At 37.9% G+C, this 17,905-nt stretch overlaps 1 protein-coding gene across 1 annotated transcript in view; it reads left to right on the top strand.

Annotated features, from left to right (window-relative positions):
• The window catches only part of si:ch211-245j22.3 (uncharacterized protein LOC563798 homolog), a 61,901-nt gene extending 44,241 nt beyond the window's left edge, over window positions 1-17,660 (top strand). Inside the window, exons 4-5 of the mRNA XM_039762175.1 lie at window positions 7,685-7,790; window positions 17,533-17,660. Coding sequence (XP_039618109.1) covers window positions 7,685-7,790; window positions 17,533-17,660 — 234 coding nt within the window. The remainder of the gene's footprint in view (window positions 1-7,684; window positions 7,791-17,532) is intronic.
• The last annotated feature ends 245 nt before the right edge of the window (window positions 17,661-17,905 follow it).

The following is a 17,905-nucleotide window of genomic DNA, read 5'->3' as shown; positions in this document are numbered from 1 at the left end:
CCGGTGGTGCAGCAGTGGTTATCCGGAGTCTTCCCCGACAGCACCTTGTTCCAGCACTCAAGGACCCTGACAGGGCTGCTGTACTACACTTTAAGTCCCATGCAACCCTGTTGGATCCTGGAGGGACACTGAGACTTATTGTGTCGGGGAATGAACTGGCTCTGGCCTGCATGTTTGCCCAGTTCATCCATTATCTTTTTACCCTGATGGGATAAGGATCATCATCCTTGCTGGGTTACAGCTCCCTCCACGCTGTCCTTCAATTAAGGCCTCACAGCTGGGTAAAGGCTCGTTCTCTGTCCCAGTTGAGTTGCCAGTCTTTTTGCTTGGGCACCTACACTTTTGACCTTGGTAAACATATATAATGTAGTAACATATGCAATTAGTAGAATAAGGTGACCTAATCTAACACTTTACTCAAGTGACACGACTAAACAGAGAAATCAATGTCTTTATAATACACTATATACAGTAGATTTCATATTTATTATACAAAAATGTACAGCAATCTTTCTTTGAAGCAGATATTTCAGCTGCAGATCACAGGGAGCTAGAACCTTGACCTGCAGCATTGGTCCCAGAGGAGGACCCTGCCATGAGCGGTACTGTCACAGATATAAAAACACCCACATCAGACAATTTATATGCATGTCTTGTGTATCTGGAGAATAATGTACAAAGCCCATGGGAAAAGAATTTTTTTGAACTGTGAGTCATGCCTCCATGTAATTCTTATACAACTATATTATCTAATATTGTTCATACGATATAACTGTTTACTTCTTAATAATGAGAAATAATCCATTAATCAACATTAATTGGAGGGAAAACTTCATCAAGTAAATTGCTGCAAAGCATGTTTCCAAGAACTTTTTTAAAGCCATTCCATCACTGACAATGAGAAAAAATGTATGAATGGATTTCAGTCAGCAAATGTTTAACCTTACAAAACAAAATGTATTTTTATTAAGTTATATAGTGCAGTAAAAATTGGTGCACCTTAATATCCAACATGTTTTAATTAACTGAAACTTCAGGACAGGACAGAGTGTCCCATTTTTTAACAGGTTTTTTTCCCTTTGTTGAATCTCCATAGCTTCAGCAATCCATTTAGTGTTTCCATCAAAGTTTTTTCCATTGAGTTGTGAATTGTTTCATCTATTAAACTTGGCATGTGAAAAAGCTGTTTATTCTCCAGTTCAGTCACTTTCGGAACGTAAGATGTTGCGAATCGACCTATACTTTTCCATTAAGTTATCTTTATAAAGTTGTTTTTTTCTAGAAATTGACAACTATTATCAAGCCACAGGTAATTCGTTTCATCGTAAAAGCATTTTTAAAGGTATAAAAATTTTTTTGTCAAAGCCATCCTTTTTCAACATTATTATTCTTCCTCCTCACATCTTAGAAAAAATTTTGCAGCAATTGCACAGATTGGCTATTTGTCACAGCAGAAGCTTTGCGAAAAAAACTGAATGTACCACAGAAGTAGAAATGGAGACTTGTGCTGCTATGCAATCAATGACTGACTTTTAATATTTAACAGACAGACATTCCATCTTGGTTTTGATGTCATACTGCACATTAAGAGAATTATTCTTACTATTGTTTATATTTTTTAGCAGATGTCCTTACCAAAGGAAAGTCTGTCAGTCAGTCATTTTCCGACCTGCTATATCATAACTAGAGTATATCCTGGAGCCAATCCCAGCCAACACAGGGTGCAAGGCAGGAAGAAGTCCCGGCCAGGGCACCAGCCGACTACAGGGCACACACCCACACACACACTAGGGACAATTTAGGATCGCCAATGCACCTAACCTGCATGTCTTTCGACTGTGGGAGGAAATCCATGCAGACACGGGGAGAACATGCAAACTTCATGCAGGGAGGACCCGGGAAGCAAACCCAGGTCTCCTTACTGTGAGGCAGCAGCACTACCACTGCGCCACCGTATTGCACCCAAAGGAAAGTTGCCAAGCATTATGTAAACAATACATTTGAGATGGTGGCATAACAGTTTAATGTCACTCGGCATCAGAGGTTGGAAAACATGCACTGATACAGCGCCTTGCTGAACCTACCGCATGATGAACTACCTCAGGATCCCAAATTATGACCCAAGCACAGCCGTTCAATGGGTGACACCTCAGCACCATACTAGTTTGAATAGTTCCACAGTGGCTGAGGTGCCAATCCTGTCATCAATTCCCATGTTTTCCTGCGAGTTGGAGGACCTGCTTGCAGTGAAGGATGCATGTTAATGTCATATCCAGGAAGGAGCAATTGCAGTTTAAGTGTCTTGCTTAAGTCCTTAATGGAGTGAAATCACTTCTGGCATTTATGGGATTTGAACTGGCAACCTTCTGAATATAATCTACTGTATGTTCTTATTTTGCAATGGAGTAAGCAGATTCCATACATACGTTGTTTGGAGATGATAACTTAAACTTTTCTTAATTTTTTCTATCCTGAGGCCTCATGTATAAACGGTGCGCTCGGTTTTGCAGACTGGTGGCACCCAGCGTCAAAGCAGTGCTACTGTTCCTGTGTGGTTACCCTTTCTTTTTTATTTCCACATCCCTGACGCGACTTTATAAATACAGGGTGGTCCAGATCTAATTATGCAGATCCAGATCATCTGGATGACTTTGATTTATTTGGGGACGATTCCATAAGATATAGCATAACGAAAATCGCATAATTAGATCTGGGCCACCCTATACACTGAAATTAACAGCATATTGTTTATTAGTTTAATGCATCTGATTGTAATTAACCTGTAACAATATAATGGTCCACAGAATGGTCAGACTATTCTAAATACCATAACTGCTTTAGCGTTGTTACTCTCACTGCACCTTCTTCTTCTTTCAGCTGCTCCCGTTAGGGGTTGCCACAGCGGATCATCTTTTTCCATATTACTTTCACTGCACCACTCAGAGTATTTATATCACTGTATCTGTGTGGGGAATCACAGCTGTACATCAGCTGATCAGAAAGAGAATTATCGGTATACAGCATCAAGCAAACGCTGCCTCAGTCATGCTGTCTATTGAACTGCTCTCATACGACAAATGCTTCAGAGCCTTTCCAGTACGGACCTCGCGGTTCAGAAACAGTTTCATCACATGAACTATGAACGCACTCAATCTGTCCATCAATTGCTCCTTGTAGAACGCTTTGTACTTCTTAGTACAATTACCTCACTGTAAACTTGTGATAAATTTATAATATTGTACAACCTGAGCCACTTTATAAAGGGTATATTTACATATGATGTCAATATCATTTTAAGATGAAAAGCAGCAAAATAAGTTTATTATATTATACAGATAAAACTTTAACTCAATTTAAATAATCTATATTGTTAATAATTAAACTTGTGAGGACACGGTGCCTCAGCACTAGCGAGGAGCTGGCGCTCTGTTCACGGATTTTTTGTGCCTCGCGCTGTATTCTTGCTGGGGCTGGCGTGACAAGGGAAGGATAGATGGATGGAATAATTAAAGATGTACTATGAAGATATTTCAATGTTCCTGAAAAGTTTTGAAGAATCTGTGTTCTAAGCTTACAGATTGCTTAACGATTATTACAGAGCTGATTGTATGACGACTGGTTACTTGGAGAAAGAAAAGGAAAGACAGGAATTGGGGGTTAGTACGTTTGAAAGAGACAGTACTGCTGCAATAAATTATTTCATCCAAGGTCGCGCATGGCACAGCAAACATCTTGCGTGAGACATGAACAATCACTGTGCCACCGTGTAATGAATGTAATGGATTCTTTGTCCTGTCGGAGGAAAAGAAAGCCTAGAAGCACATAGTGATTCACACACATAGAGCACATAGAAGATCAAATACAAAACAAAGCATTTAATGTGCTACTTTAGTTACGATGGGATCTGAGAAACTAGTAAATGAAACAATTTTATGATGAAGTTTATGATGCTCTACTTTAATGACAAAATAAACTACGTGATTAAAGTGGAAATTTCGAGATTAAAGTTGACATTTCGTGTTTTTTTCCCCACTGTGTGCCTTTTGTTTTTTCTCTGCACCCTAATATATGGAGGAATATTTCGGACAAAATGAAATAAATAAATAAATGCGTAAATAAATAAAAGTACTGTGAAATGTGAGCATAAATAAATAAATGTGTCATGAAATGAGAGCCTTAATAAATAAATATGTCATGAAATGAGAGCATAAATAAATAAATGTGTCACGAAATATGTTTTTCGTTGCTTATTTATTTATTTCATTTTGTCCGTAACATTCCTGCAAACCGTCATGAAATACGGCTTGAAATAAAACTGTCACTTTCACTCGTCAAAGTTGAGAGGGTGGGCTCTAACACGCCCTCTAGTTACTGATTGGTGAATCGATAGCACAAGAGTTAATTAGAAAAATGCTTACTACTGCCGATGAAATGGACTCTGACGAAGATATTACGTATTTCAGAGAGAGAATTGAAGATTTATCGGAAGAAATTAGAATTTTAGACTCCAATATAGATTAAACTGCTTTTGAAATTATCGAAGAACAGGTGGAACGGACTCTACTACACTCCAGTTCAGGTGATGCAGTACACTGCTCTGGACGTCCATCCTTTGACATTCCAGCTGAGTCAATAGAGCACCTTCTGTTATGCGGTTTAAAAGTACAACAGATTGCAGATCTGTATGATGTATCAGAGAAGACGATCACAAGGCGAATGAGCCAGTTTGATATCTGTGCTGCAACGGCTGTATTAGTTTAGGTACTTTGACATGGAATGCCCAAAGCAGCTCCAACTAATATTTTGAACTGAACAACTTTACCACTGATCAGAGCTGTACAGTTGTTTGAAAAAGTAGCTGCGAATATGCAACTGACTTTCTACTCGTAAAACAAGGGTCAAATACTCAGTTCTAAAAGGGCCGCCAACATTGTAATTTCTTCCGATAAATCTTCAATTCTCTCTCTGAAATACGTAATATCTTCGGCAGAATCCATTTAATCAGCAGTAGTAAGCATTTTTCTAATTAATTCTTTTGCTATCGATTCACCAATCAGTAACTAGAGGGCATGTTAGAGCCCACCCTCTCAACTTTGACGAGTGAAAGTGACAGTTTTATTTCAAGCCGTATTTCATGACGGTTTGCAGGAATGTTACGGACAAAATGAAATAAATAAGCAACGAAAAACATATTTCGTGACACATTTATTTATTTATGCTCTCATTTCATGACATATTTATTTATCAAGGCTCTCATTTCATGACACATGTATTTATTTATGCTCACATTTCACAGTACTTTTATTTATTTACGCATTTATTTCATTTTGTCCGAAATATTCCTCCATACTAATAAGCTTTCATATGACATTCAGACGGTGGACTACGACTCGCCTTTTCATGGCGACTTTGATATCTGACAACTTCTTTTTTATTTCGGGCACTGTGCGACTTGAGCTTTCGAGTTTCTCTGACACGCTTTGTCACTCGATCAACTTTCTTTTGTTGTTTATACCATCGTTTAAACCAACAAATAGTAATTTTTCCTTGCCTCCATTTGGTATTCACTGAAATTCTTCTATTTTCCTTTGTGCTTTTGCCATTGTCTTTTCACAGAAGGCCGAGCTTAAGGGCTATTTATATTGATTTGCATATTCAAAAAGGTGTAATTTTGGGAGGAGATGGGGAAGGACAGCAGGCACGTGCACGTGTATTACTTTTCACGCTGATCGGGATTTATGGAGCGGAAGAATGTGGAAGATGGTTTTCGCAGATATTTATGCATCTGGATTTTTTGTGCGTAGGCACATTTTCGCTTTTGTCCGCACGCCAGGTTATAGTGTGAGTTCTACACACGGCGTTATGCATAAGGCCCCTGGTCACTGTAAAGCCAAGTGGTACCAGAGACTAATATGGTCCATGTGGTCACTCAGTGCTGCTTTGTTTCCCATTATGACTTGTGGTGACCCAAAGGAGGCTATTAGCCAGGCTACCTTCAATCCTGTTTCTTTTTCTTGGATTTTTTTGTGTTCATGTATGGTGTTAAAAGCAATATGAAATTCAACATACAAGACTGATTGACTGACATGTGCACACTTCTGATAATGTGCATCTTTCCTTACATAACTAAGTACATGACTGCCTTTATTTTTAGGCAGATGTCTGCATGGTTCCCAATTATTCCATCTGATAATGGTCTTTTCTGTTTTGCAGTTATCATTACTCTTTTAACAGTGTGCAGGAACTCTGTGTGAAGCCTAATCAGAGATTCTTTACTTAGGCTAAAAATATGCACTCCCTTGAGTTTGTTTAGATAATTCATTAGGGCATTAGTGCCTAGAGAATTTTCTCTCAGGGCTTGCACATGTATCTTTCTTATATTACACTGGTCAAAATTGTAAATCATTTGCACTCTAAATGCCTAACAATATTTATTTTGTGGTTTACAATTGCTCTGTTATATACAGAACACTATCCATCCCATTTAGGAGGCCAGCAGTTGGATGCTGGCACTTATTCTACTAATGTCAATGTTATGCTTCTTTCCTTTGAATGTGTTGTTGTTTTTAGGCTTGTTTCCCATATTTTAGCTTTTTGTTTTCTTTCTATTATTTCTATATATTTTCTCAAAAATTTAGTTGGAAATGGTGTGTTGCTGCACTGTTGGCATTTTTAATAAGAACATGCACAAGCACCCCAATCTCATAGGAATATTGTTGCATCAAAGAAGTAGAAGGTACAACTGACTTGGCACATTTTTTTGCACGAGCGAAAGGAAATATAACTGACTTTTGACAAAACTTAATAAACAAAGACCAAAAAAACATCAAATGGTTTAGGTAATATATCTATGGCTTTTGACCTTTATTGTGTTTCTGATTTTGGCTTTCATTTTGATTTAACACCTTTAGGAATTTTTGCTTGGGATGCTGTGTCATCTACTGACTCCCGGGTTTGCAGCTCAAAAAAATAAACAAATAAACAACATTCAGGAGAAGACCCATGGCCAGAACCAGGGCATTCAAACATCCAGACTGCATGGCAAAGAAACAGCTAATAAGCACAAACACGTGTGTTTGTTTTTTCAGTTTCTTTTAATCCTCACGCGGTGTAATTGAAATCTTAAGAATGATCACAGAGTTACTTGAAAAGCCAGTTTTTAAAAGATGTTTGAGGTTCAATAATGTGGCTGGGCTGATAGTGAGGGAAAATTCATTCAGTAGCTTAGAGTTTAGAATGAACAATCCTCCTTACTGCATCTGCAGAGCAAAAGCCTAATAAGTACAGAGGCTTTGTTGAGAAATATCCAAGAGAAAAGAGGCTTTGAGAAACAGAGCCCAATGTCAGAGCAAAGAGCTCTGAAGTGGATTCAAACTACATCGCAAAAGCTGTGGAAAGAGAATAGAAGTAGACTAGTGCAAGTGTACTGAGCGACAAAATATATGAGCCAAGCAGCAGTGTTTTAGGTGAGTTACAAGGGTGCTAGAGCTGCTCTAAGGAGACCTGCCAGCAGGGGCTTTTGCTTTTACTATTTCTTCCTGTCATACTTTTCTGAAATTTCAAGAAATTTATTATTTTGATAATAGCTATTTAAAAAAAATATTTCTGTCATTAGTTTGAACATCTGCAAACTGAAGGCACTTGAATACTGTGGAATCACAGACATTTCTTATTTGCATCACAGGCTGTGTACAAAATGAGTGTGGCTGCCTCACTGACAAAAGTGAACCCGTTGACGGCAGAAGAATGTACAAACAGGATGTTTGCCAGGCTGGATAAGGACAAAAATGGTAAGAAGAGAAATTAAAAAAGGAATTTTGCATTATACGTGATGATGTCTTTGTCTGGGGAACATATTTCACATGAGCATAGCCTGTTACATTTACTTTGTATTAGTTTATTTACACACTGCATCAACTTATTTATAACAGGCTTGGTCTATTTCTGAATGGCTGAATACTAAAAAAAATGATTGATTTTTAATGATCAGCGGCAAAACATCTATCCAACCATTTCGAAATGTTATTAGTAAAATTCAGGAACAACCTGTTTTAATATAGTTTTGGTTTCAGGGTCTGTACATATCCCAGCAGGATTCAGGGCAAGGCAGAAACCATTTAGCTGACCATTAAAGGATCACTAAACAGCTGCTGGTTGTTGGTGTGTCAGTCTGCCACCATCCTCTTCATCTTCACCGGGGATCACTGTCTTCATGAATTTTCACAACACACGTTCACCCCCTGCAGACACTCCCACCTGCCACAGGTCAAACTGCTACACAGACTTAAAAGTTGTCAAACATTATGAAAATGGAAAAACAGTGATTGTTATTGCACGCAACTGTGGCTAGTCCCACTCTGCGATAATGACAACTTTGAAAAACAACGAGGTTTACTTAAATAGGAGAACTATTATTGTACCTTATGCTGTGCAACATATTTGACCTCTGCTCTATAATTATTGAGATATGCCCATAGTGACTTACATCCCCAGTACTGGAATGTAACCCATCTGTAAGTTGATGGATGCCTGTACTTATTATGTTCTCATTATGTTCAGCTAATGTACCTGTCAAATGAAAATAATTTTTCTTAAAAATGCATGTTGTGTGGAAGGATGGAGTCCTGAGCAGGTCACGACAACATGCATGCCCGAAGCAGACTGGCAACGATCTTATAGAATAGACACGTGGCTCCTACAGCTCTGCGGTGTCACACTAGTCTTGCAAAGCATTATGAGTCGCATTGAAAGCAATGTTTGCCTAAACTATTGACATTGTGAATTTCTAGGTAAATATTTGTCAAACAAGATTAATGGCGAATACAGCATATTCGCTGCAAAAAACGCTTTGGCTAATTTCGCCAATCATCACTATTCATCTTATGCAAGTTTGTTCTTCATGAGTTATATAAGTTATAAGTCTGTAAAACTGGCACTGTCATGCGTTTGCCATCTTTCTAACATTAAAAAAATGTATGAGGCTTTTACATTTTATATCTTAAATTATTCTTTCATTAATTGTATATATTTTGCAGCAACTAACATAAATTATCCACCTATTGTAATGATTTATGAAAGTTTATTAAAATTATTATACCAAATTTATTTTCAATATTAATTTAAAAGAATAAGGTGCTACCTCCAGTTGTATTAAAGTGAGGCTGAGAGAATCTTTTATCCAATGTGGACTACTGGTAAAGGTTTAAAAGGTGAGTATCAATTAGAAGAGGCATTTGTTCATGACTTCTAAAACAGCTGAGGATTTCTGGAAAGCCTGTTGTGACCCCTCTCCCCCAAACCACCCAAAGTATAGGCAGCTCTATAAAGACTCTCAAACTCTGGGCATCTGTAGTCATATCTGAATGGACCAGTGGTGGAAGAATGGTAAAACAGACCCAAACAAAAAGTTCATAAACAAATGTTCTTTATTGCATTGTCAGCAAATACTAATTCTAATGTCATGCATTCAAAATGCAGCCATCTGTAAATACACAGAATATTTACAACAGACAAAAAATGTAGTGATGGTGAATATTTATAATATGTACAGTGACTCTCAAATCAAAGTGTGACGAGTGATGAAAAAATAAGAAAAACAAACAGACGATTCATCTTCCTCCTTCTTCTTCACAGAACAAAAAAATAAGGTCAACAGAAAAATGAAAAACAGGGCAGGCACAAAAATACACAAGGAAAAATCTCTGCAAATTTCTATATACAAGAATGGATTGCAACATACTTACTCTGATAACTTTACTCTCCGAATGTCAGATGGTCAAAAGACCACCCTCGCTGGGCGTCTCTCAATGCCCCATTTACCCAGCAAATCTCTCACAATGGCTGGCATAACCCAATCTGAGATGCTGTTGCAAAGTTTCACTCCACATAGTCTTGCTCCATGTCAACCTGTCATAAGTGTATGAGTTGCTGCTGGCTTGTGCCCTCACTTTCAGGTAACTTCCTGACCTTTCTTTTCTCTCTCTCTGGGACCTTAATTCTTAAGGCTTTCTGCACAACAGGCTTATGGGCTTCATTTTTAGGCAGTACCGTCTATGATACATACAACTAAACGGGCATCCTTCTCTGGACTTCCAGAAAGTGATGCCAGGATGTTGGCAACTGGGCATTTGAGGGTTCAAATTGGCATGACAGGTCTCCTCTTGTCCACACCAAATTGCCAACAATACTTCCTCCAATGGTGTGCCTCCATGTCGCTGCTAACTGTTTCTCTCCCGGAGCTTCCTTCACTTCCTCATACCTAAGGAAAGTGTACTTCTGTATTAATAAGTATAAAAATAAAACTAAAAGTTATAGTTAGTGATAATTTTTTCACAAAGTGAACTCTGTAACACAGTCTATCACACCCATCTTCCAACAGATGAGGCTTTGTATACAATTATGATAGCGATTCCCTGAAGGAAAAGAACATAACTGGTTTGTGATTTCTTTGGTAACCAGTTTAAACATCACCAGGAAATCACATTTAAGGGAGTGGGTTATTGTTTGTTGTAGATTTGGTTTGGTGTGGTATGATACACATAGAAAATATATTGTCTTGCATGCAACTTTATGAGAATCATTCTGAGACTAAATAATATTCTTTCTTGGTGTACAAAAAGAAGTAAAACACATTGAGGCTACTAGAACTGAAGATCTTATATACAGTGTATCCGGAAAGTATTCACAGCGCATCACATTTACCACATTTTGTTGTTACAGCCTTATTCCAAAATGGATTAAATTCATTTTTTTCCTCACAATTCTACACACAACACCCCATAATGACAATGTGCAAAAAGTTTACTTGAGGTTTTTGCAAATTTATTAAAAATAAAAAAACTGAGAAATCACATGTACATAAGTATTCACAGCCTTTGCCATGAAGCTCAAAATTGAGCTCAGGTGCATCCTGTTTCCTCTGATCATCCTTGAGATGTTTCTGCATCTTAATTTGAGTCCACTTGTGGTAAATTCAGTTGATTGGACATGATTTGGAAAGGCACACACCGGTCTATATAAGGTTTTACAGTTGACGACAGTTCATGTCAGAGCACAAACCAAGCACGAAGTCAAAGGAATTGACTCGAGGCACAAATCTGGGGAAGGTTGCAGAAAACTTTCTGCTGTTTTGAAGGTCCCAATGAGCACAGTGGCCTCCATCATCCATAAGTGGAAGAAGTTTGAAACCACCAGGACTCTTCCTAGAGCTGGCCGGTCATCTAAACTGAGTGATCAGGGGAGAAGTGCCTTATTCATGGAGGTGACCAAGAACCCGATGGTCACTCTGTCAGAGCTCCAGAGGTCCTCTGTGGAGAGAGGAGAACCTTCCATAAGGACAACCATCTCTGCAGCAATCCACCAAACAGGCCTGTATGGTAGAGTGGCCAGACGGAAGCCACTCCTTAGTAAAAGGCACATGGCAGCCTGCCTGGAGTTTGCAAAAAGGCACCTGAAGGACTCTCAGTCCATGAGAAACAGAATTCTCTGGTCTGATGAGACAAAGATTGAACTCTTTGGTGTGAATGCCAGGCGTCACGTTTGGAGGAAACCAGGCACCGCTCATCACCAGGCCAATACCATCCCTATAGTGAAGCATGGTGGTGGCAGCATCATGCTGTGGGGATGTTTTTCAGCGGCAGGAACTGGGAGACTAGTCAGGATGAAGGGAAAGATGACTGCAGCAATGTACAGAGACATCCTGGATGAAAACCTGCTCCAGAGCACTCTTGACCTCAGACTGGGGCGACGGTTCATCTTTCAGCAGGACAACGACCCTAAGCACACAGCCAAGATATCAAAAGAGTGTCTTTAGGACAACTCTGTGAATGTACAATACAATACAATACAGTTTATTTTTGTATAGCCCAAAATCACACAGGAAGTGCCGCAATGGGCTTTAACAGGCCCTGCCTTTTGACAGCCCCCCAGCCTTGACTCTCTGAGAAGACAAGGAAAAACTCCCAAAAAAACCTTTTAGGGAAAAATGGAAGAAACCTCGGGAAAGGCAGTTCAAAGAGAGACCCCTTTCCAGGTAGGTTGGGCGTGCAGTGGGTGCCAAAAGTAGGGGGTCAATACAATACAATACACAGAACAGAACAATTCCTTAATACAGCATAATAATAAAAATTTTAGAAGTACGGTTTAACAGTAGATGATATGACATAATTAGTTTTGGATATTTTTAGAGTCCTGGAGACCTCATCCATCTAGCTGCCTCCCCATTTGGCCATGCCACGGCTGAAACGTTGCTCCGATGAAAGGACCCCTCTTTCCCATGATTCCTGTGATCCTCCATCAGGGATGACTTTACCATAGGCAGGCAAACAACTTGGCAAGTGGGCCGTGGCACCAATTGCCACATTGCCAATTGCCAATTGCCACAATGTCTTTGAGTGGCCCAGCCAGAGCCCTCACTTGAAAACGATTGAACATCTCTGGAGAGATCTTAAAATGGCTGTGCACTGACGCTTCCCATCCAACCTGATGGAGCTTGAGAGGTGCTGCAAAGAGGAATGGGCGAAACTGGCCAAGGATAGGTGTGCCAAGCTTGTGGCATCATATTCAAAAAGACTTGAGGCTGTAATTGCTGCCAAAGGTGCATCAACAAAGTATTGAGCAAAGGCTGTGAATACTTATGTACATGTGATTTCTCAGTTTTTTTTATTTGTAATAAATTTGCAAAAACCTCAAGTAAACTTTTTTCACGTTGTCATTATGGGGTGTTGTGTGTAGAATTCTGAGTAAAAAATGAATTTAATCTATTTTGGAATAAGGCTGTAACATAACAAAATGTGGAAAAAGTGATGTGCTGTGAATACTTTCTGGATGCACTGTATGTACTCATTGAGAAATGCACCACATGACATGACTCAGCTTACAGGCTGATTTTTGATCTTTTATTCTCAGATAAAGCTGAATACTTATTGCTTAAATCATATTGTTTGCACTGTGAATGTGACGGAAAGGCAAATCAAATTAAAGTTATTTAATTAATTAGAGCTTATGCTTCCAACATTATTACAGAATTGTATATTACAAATGACTTAACTATTAATATTATTAAGCAAAGCTCTGTATTTCAAATTTGAATAACAGGTTGCATACAATTATATTTGTATCCCGAAATTGACATACAGTACCAATATTCAAACTCAATAATTGTATTGGATAAATTCTTAATTTTCTTAAACAGGTTTGCATTTATATCATTACAACATTTAAAATACTCTATTCTGCATGGGTATTTTGGAGGATTAGAACAATGCAGCAGATCTAGTACTAGATCTAGTACTCAGAATAACTTTTTTCTGAACTTTAATCCTACAGAAGAAGGTCAGAGGAATGGCAATTAGACATCCAGTTACATAACCCCACAGCAGAATAAAATGAGACAGTAGGGGAAATTTACTTAGCATCATCTAGAACAGGGGTCACCTATAGGACCACCGTGGCTGCAGGTTTTCATTCTAACCCTTTTTTTAATGAGTGCCCTGTGTGTGCTGCTAATTAACTTCTTGTGAATTAATTTTAATTGAATTGCTTTTTAAAGATTTCCTCCCCTGAATTTCTTCATCATTCCTCTGAATTTCTTCATTTCTTTCCTTAAATGGCACCCGAACAGAAATCAAATGTGAAGTGAATGACCCAACAGAAGACCAACTAAGTCAGGGCCTCAAACTCCAACCAATTTCACTCCAACCAGCTGCTTAATGAGGAGCCAATTCTTGTCGTAAATGAAGCCAGTTCTTTAATTTTGTGGCTTGTTGCTGCTCTCATGGTGCATTAGCAGATGTTTCAAAAATTGTTGATTTTCACTTCATAAGAGCACTGTTAAAATGTTTTGAGGACCTGAGAAAATCGACATTCCTGAGACCTTCATCTTTTATCTTTTCAGATATTGTATGATGGACACCATTTTGTATTTCATTATAGTTTGGCTGCTAATTAAGGAAAAAGAAACAATTGAGGGGTCTGAGTCTTCAAGAGCAAGTAAATTAAATTAGTTCAAAAGAACTTAATTAGCAGCAAAAACAGGTCTAGAAATGGGTTAGAATGAAAATTTGCAGTGACGATCGTCCTCCAGGACCAGTGTTGGCAACCCCTGATCCAGAAGATCAAAACCCTGTCTGAGATTCTGTACTAGGAAAGGACTTCTGATTAATTTGCCAGCTAAATTTGATTTTACTTAGGAGTTCCCACAAGCAAGAGAAAATGCATTGCAATAACTGATAGATCTACATTAATGGAAATGTTTTCTTCCATGGTTGGATTTAAACATCTTTAAGATTGCTGAGCACCCTTTACAATTTTCACTGTTTTGTTCCAAAGTTTTGTAAACTCATTTTTGGTATATCTATTTTCTTTTCAACATAGTATCCTTCTATATAAAAGCGGTCGGGTGTCCTTCCGTCCCGTGAGTGCTACGCAGGCACGGAGTTTCACACGCCCGTCCATTTTGCAATGCACGATGGGATTTGCAGTTTCGTTTTTCCAGGTAAAAGATGATTTTCTACTCCAGACTGTGCGATATCGTCTTCTTCTTTCTTACTATATAAAAGCGATCGGGATTGTCTTTCCGTCCCGTGAGTTGAAAGCATAGCGGTATTCCGCTTATCACAGACTTACTACTTGCAGCTTGCGGTACGAAGCGACATGATGTGAGCAGAGTTCTGGTGCTCCCATCGTTCCCTTGCTTTTTTGCACGATGCGCTGGAAAAATCGACAAAATTATGTCTCTGGAAATAATTAATGTTGATGGAGTACAAATGCCTCACCCCGTAGTAAATATCAGGGGGGTTCAAAAGGGCAACCTCAATATAGAAAAAAAGTTTAAATTTCATCACAAAAATAACAGAAACTACGAGTATTAAAGTAATACAGCTCAAATGCAATATAATCAAATGAATGAGTTTGTATAAAATATCAAATTGATCTACATATTGAATTGCCTTAAGAAGTGGTCAACTTAAAAGTCGGTCGTCTTTAAAGGCGGGTCAGCCTAGTTTCTATTATTTTTTGTCTTTTTCTTTTTACATAGTAGTTTCTACTATTTTTGTGACTTTCCTTGTAGTGTATTTTTAACAGTGACTACATGACTTTATCATGGTAACATTTTATTGCAGATTTTTTTACAGTCACTACCATTTTGGATTTGGATTGTATGACCACATCCAGATTGTTTTCAGCAACAACTTCCATTGGCAGTGATGAGTTCAGACACCATAGCTATATTTGAGCTCCTAACACATTTCCTATGTAAGATGGTGGTCTGCTGTGTTTTGCATCCAAGCCTTTGGATTTGCTTAAAAAAAAAAACTGCAAAGGAAATTAATGGTTGTTAGTGGAAAACTGTTTAGTGACAGTTTGTTATCTTTTGAGGAAGTACAAAATATGTAAGCTATAACCAGAAATTCAAATTAGATGAGTGCTCAAAATTTTTCTCACAAAGTCTTTTTCAACAACATTTGGACACATTGCAAACTATCTATCTATCTATCTATCTATCTATCTATCTATCTATCTATCTATCTATCTATCTATCTATCTATCTATCTATCTATCTATCTATCTATTATAACATGGCTACCATAATGCCACCTGCCTAGCAGTACACCACATCATAGTAACTTCTAAATGTCTGTGCCCAAGTAAAACAATTAATTACAAAATTAAATTATGATGACTAATTTATACCGAATTTAGAGTTCTCTGTGCACATAAAATGATTTATCAAAAGAGAAAAAAAAGAAAAAAGACCCCTCAGCTAAAATTGTTTATCACATTCAGCTGCAATCTTCTAAGAATGCTTTGCTTGCTTTCATTATTATTGTCAAGTGTCTTTATATGAGTGTAACTCTGGCCTGAGCTGCAAATAAACTTCACAAGCAATAGTGAAAAAGGCTGATGTTCAAAAAAAAGGATGCAAGGTAAAAACATTTTTTTTGTCTTCCATGGAACTTTTGTAAGATTTTGAAAAAATGAACTCTGTTTAATACATTTTAATTATGAATGAATGAATGAATGAATGAAGTGTGTGAAATTTAACAATTTAATGAAGAGCACAATTAATAATTTACATATACTTAAAATCATAGCAATTTGCATTGTTGAATACCCACCAATTTTAAAGGTATATTTCTTCATGTTCAATATGAAACAATCTAATCTCAACTATTGTTTGACATCCATTTTAAAAACATAAGGGTGTGTCTCACAACAGGGTCATTCTTAGCAGTTTGGGGGCCCTACGTGGTTCAGAAATGTGCAGGCCCCGGACGTGCAGGCCCCAGATGGGGGGGAGTCTTGGGGGGCAGAGTCCTCTCGAGCTCAGGGAGGTGTTCTAATAAAACATCCAGAAAAGGCCTTAGATGACCAGTATGTATGCTTGTGTGTTGTGTATGCAGAGTGGTAAAATATTGATTTTGTTCTGGATCTGGTAAAGGCCAGTAATATAGGGATATTTCATGATTTTATGGGGATCTCTCTGAATGAATCTGAAACGAATCTCTAAAATTAATGTTTGCTATAGTGCATTTGGCAAAGTTACGATGGCGTGACAATATTATTAGGGATTTAGGTGAAGACTGCAATTTAGATAATAGGAACGAGGATTAGGATGTAGGTGCTACGTGATGTATTAGCTTTACATTTAATTAATAACCAAATAACAATATATGATAGTTTCAAAATGCACCATCTGCCACCGATCCACGTCGTGCAATGGTTTATCCAGACTGAGCGATCACTATTTATACATTCCCAGTCTCGCAGCCATGCCCCCAATTCCCTGCCTGCTGCCCCCTGCGCCTACCCTTCCTCTCCGAATTTGACTCAGAATGATAAAATTTAGGATGAGGAGGGTATCGTGACACATGACGTGAAGGACTGGCACAGATGGCTGCAGTGCCAGGGGCATGACGTGGCCCCAGGCCCACAACCCGACAAAAAAAAAAATTATAAGTCGGGGCCGGGCCAGGGGCCCCCTCAAGGTTAGGGCCCTACACGGAGGCATAGTTTGCGTATGCCTAAGAACGTCCCTGCTCACAAGGACTTACCCAGAGATTATGTATTAATTTCCACAGTTACTAAAATACACATCAATTAAATGAGTTAAGGGTTTTTCTTACTAGGTACAATTCATTTGCAGTTTTTCTCTAAAGAGTTATAAGGTGATCAGATTCTTTTGTTTCCAGTAACAAAATATGATGGTGTTGGTGTTGTACAGTAAACTTAGAAGGGAACAGGTGGGGGGTGTTGGTGATCTGATTTATGGCTTGCTATAATATTAATAATAATAATAATAATAATAATAATAATAAATATTAATAATGTTATTTATTTTGTTCATATTTTTAATTATGTTCTGCAATGCCTTTATTAAAGCACATATCCATATCTTTTCACGTAATCTAATCTAAACCATTAAACCATACATGTACAAAAATGCTTAAAAATTAAAGGTGGCTTTCTGGTCATTTGCCATGCATATATCTCATAATATCTAATCTACTACCATTCTTTTATATTTTTAAGCTATTATCAGCCTGGATGAATTCATTGAAGGAGCTCTAAATGATGAATGGATTCACAAAATGCTGGAATGTGACCCCAATACTGTCAAAGTGGAAAAAGCACAGAAGAACAGTCAGGCTCCATTTTAAAATGTAGTATTAAAAGCACTGTTTATTTTGGTTTGCAATAAAAAAATCTTTGATGTTAAGTATTTTCAGGTATTTTTTTTTATTGATATAGCTTTTTTCAATGTGGTAGGATTAACATAAATAAGACTAAATTCATGCAAAATGTTTTCAGCTTTACAAAGAATGACAATACAAAATATAACATTCTTGGTTTAGATTGTGAAATTTTATGGGAAATTAAATTCTGGTGTTTTCTTCAGTCATGT

The sequence above is a fragment of the Polypterus senegalus genome, chromosome 8 (genome assembly GCF_016835505.1).
Source record: "Polypterus senegalus isolate Bchr_013 chromosome 8, ASM1683550v1, whole genome shotgun sequence".
NCBI classification, from domain to species: domain Eukaryota; kingdom Metazoa; phylum Chordata; class Cladistia; order Polypteriformes; family Polypteridae; genus Polypterus; species Polypterus senegalus.
Note: the sequence above shows the minus strand (reverse complement) of the source record. Positions and strands in the feature narration are given on the sequence as shown.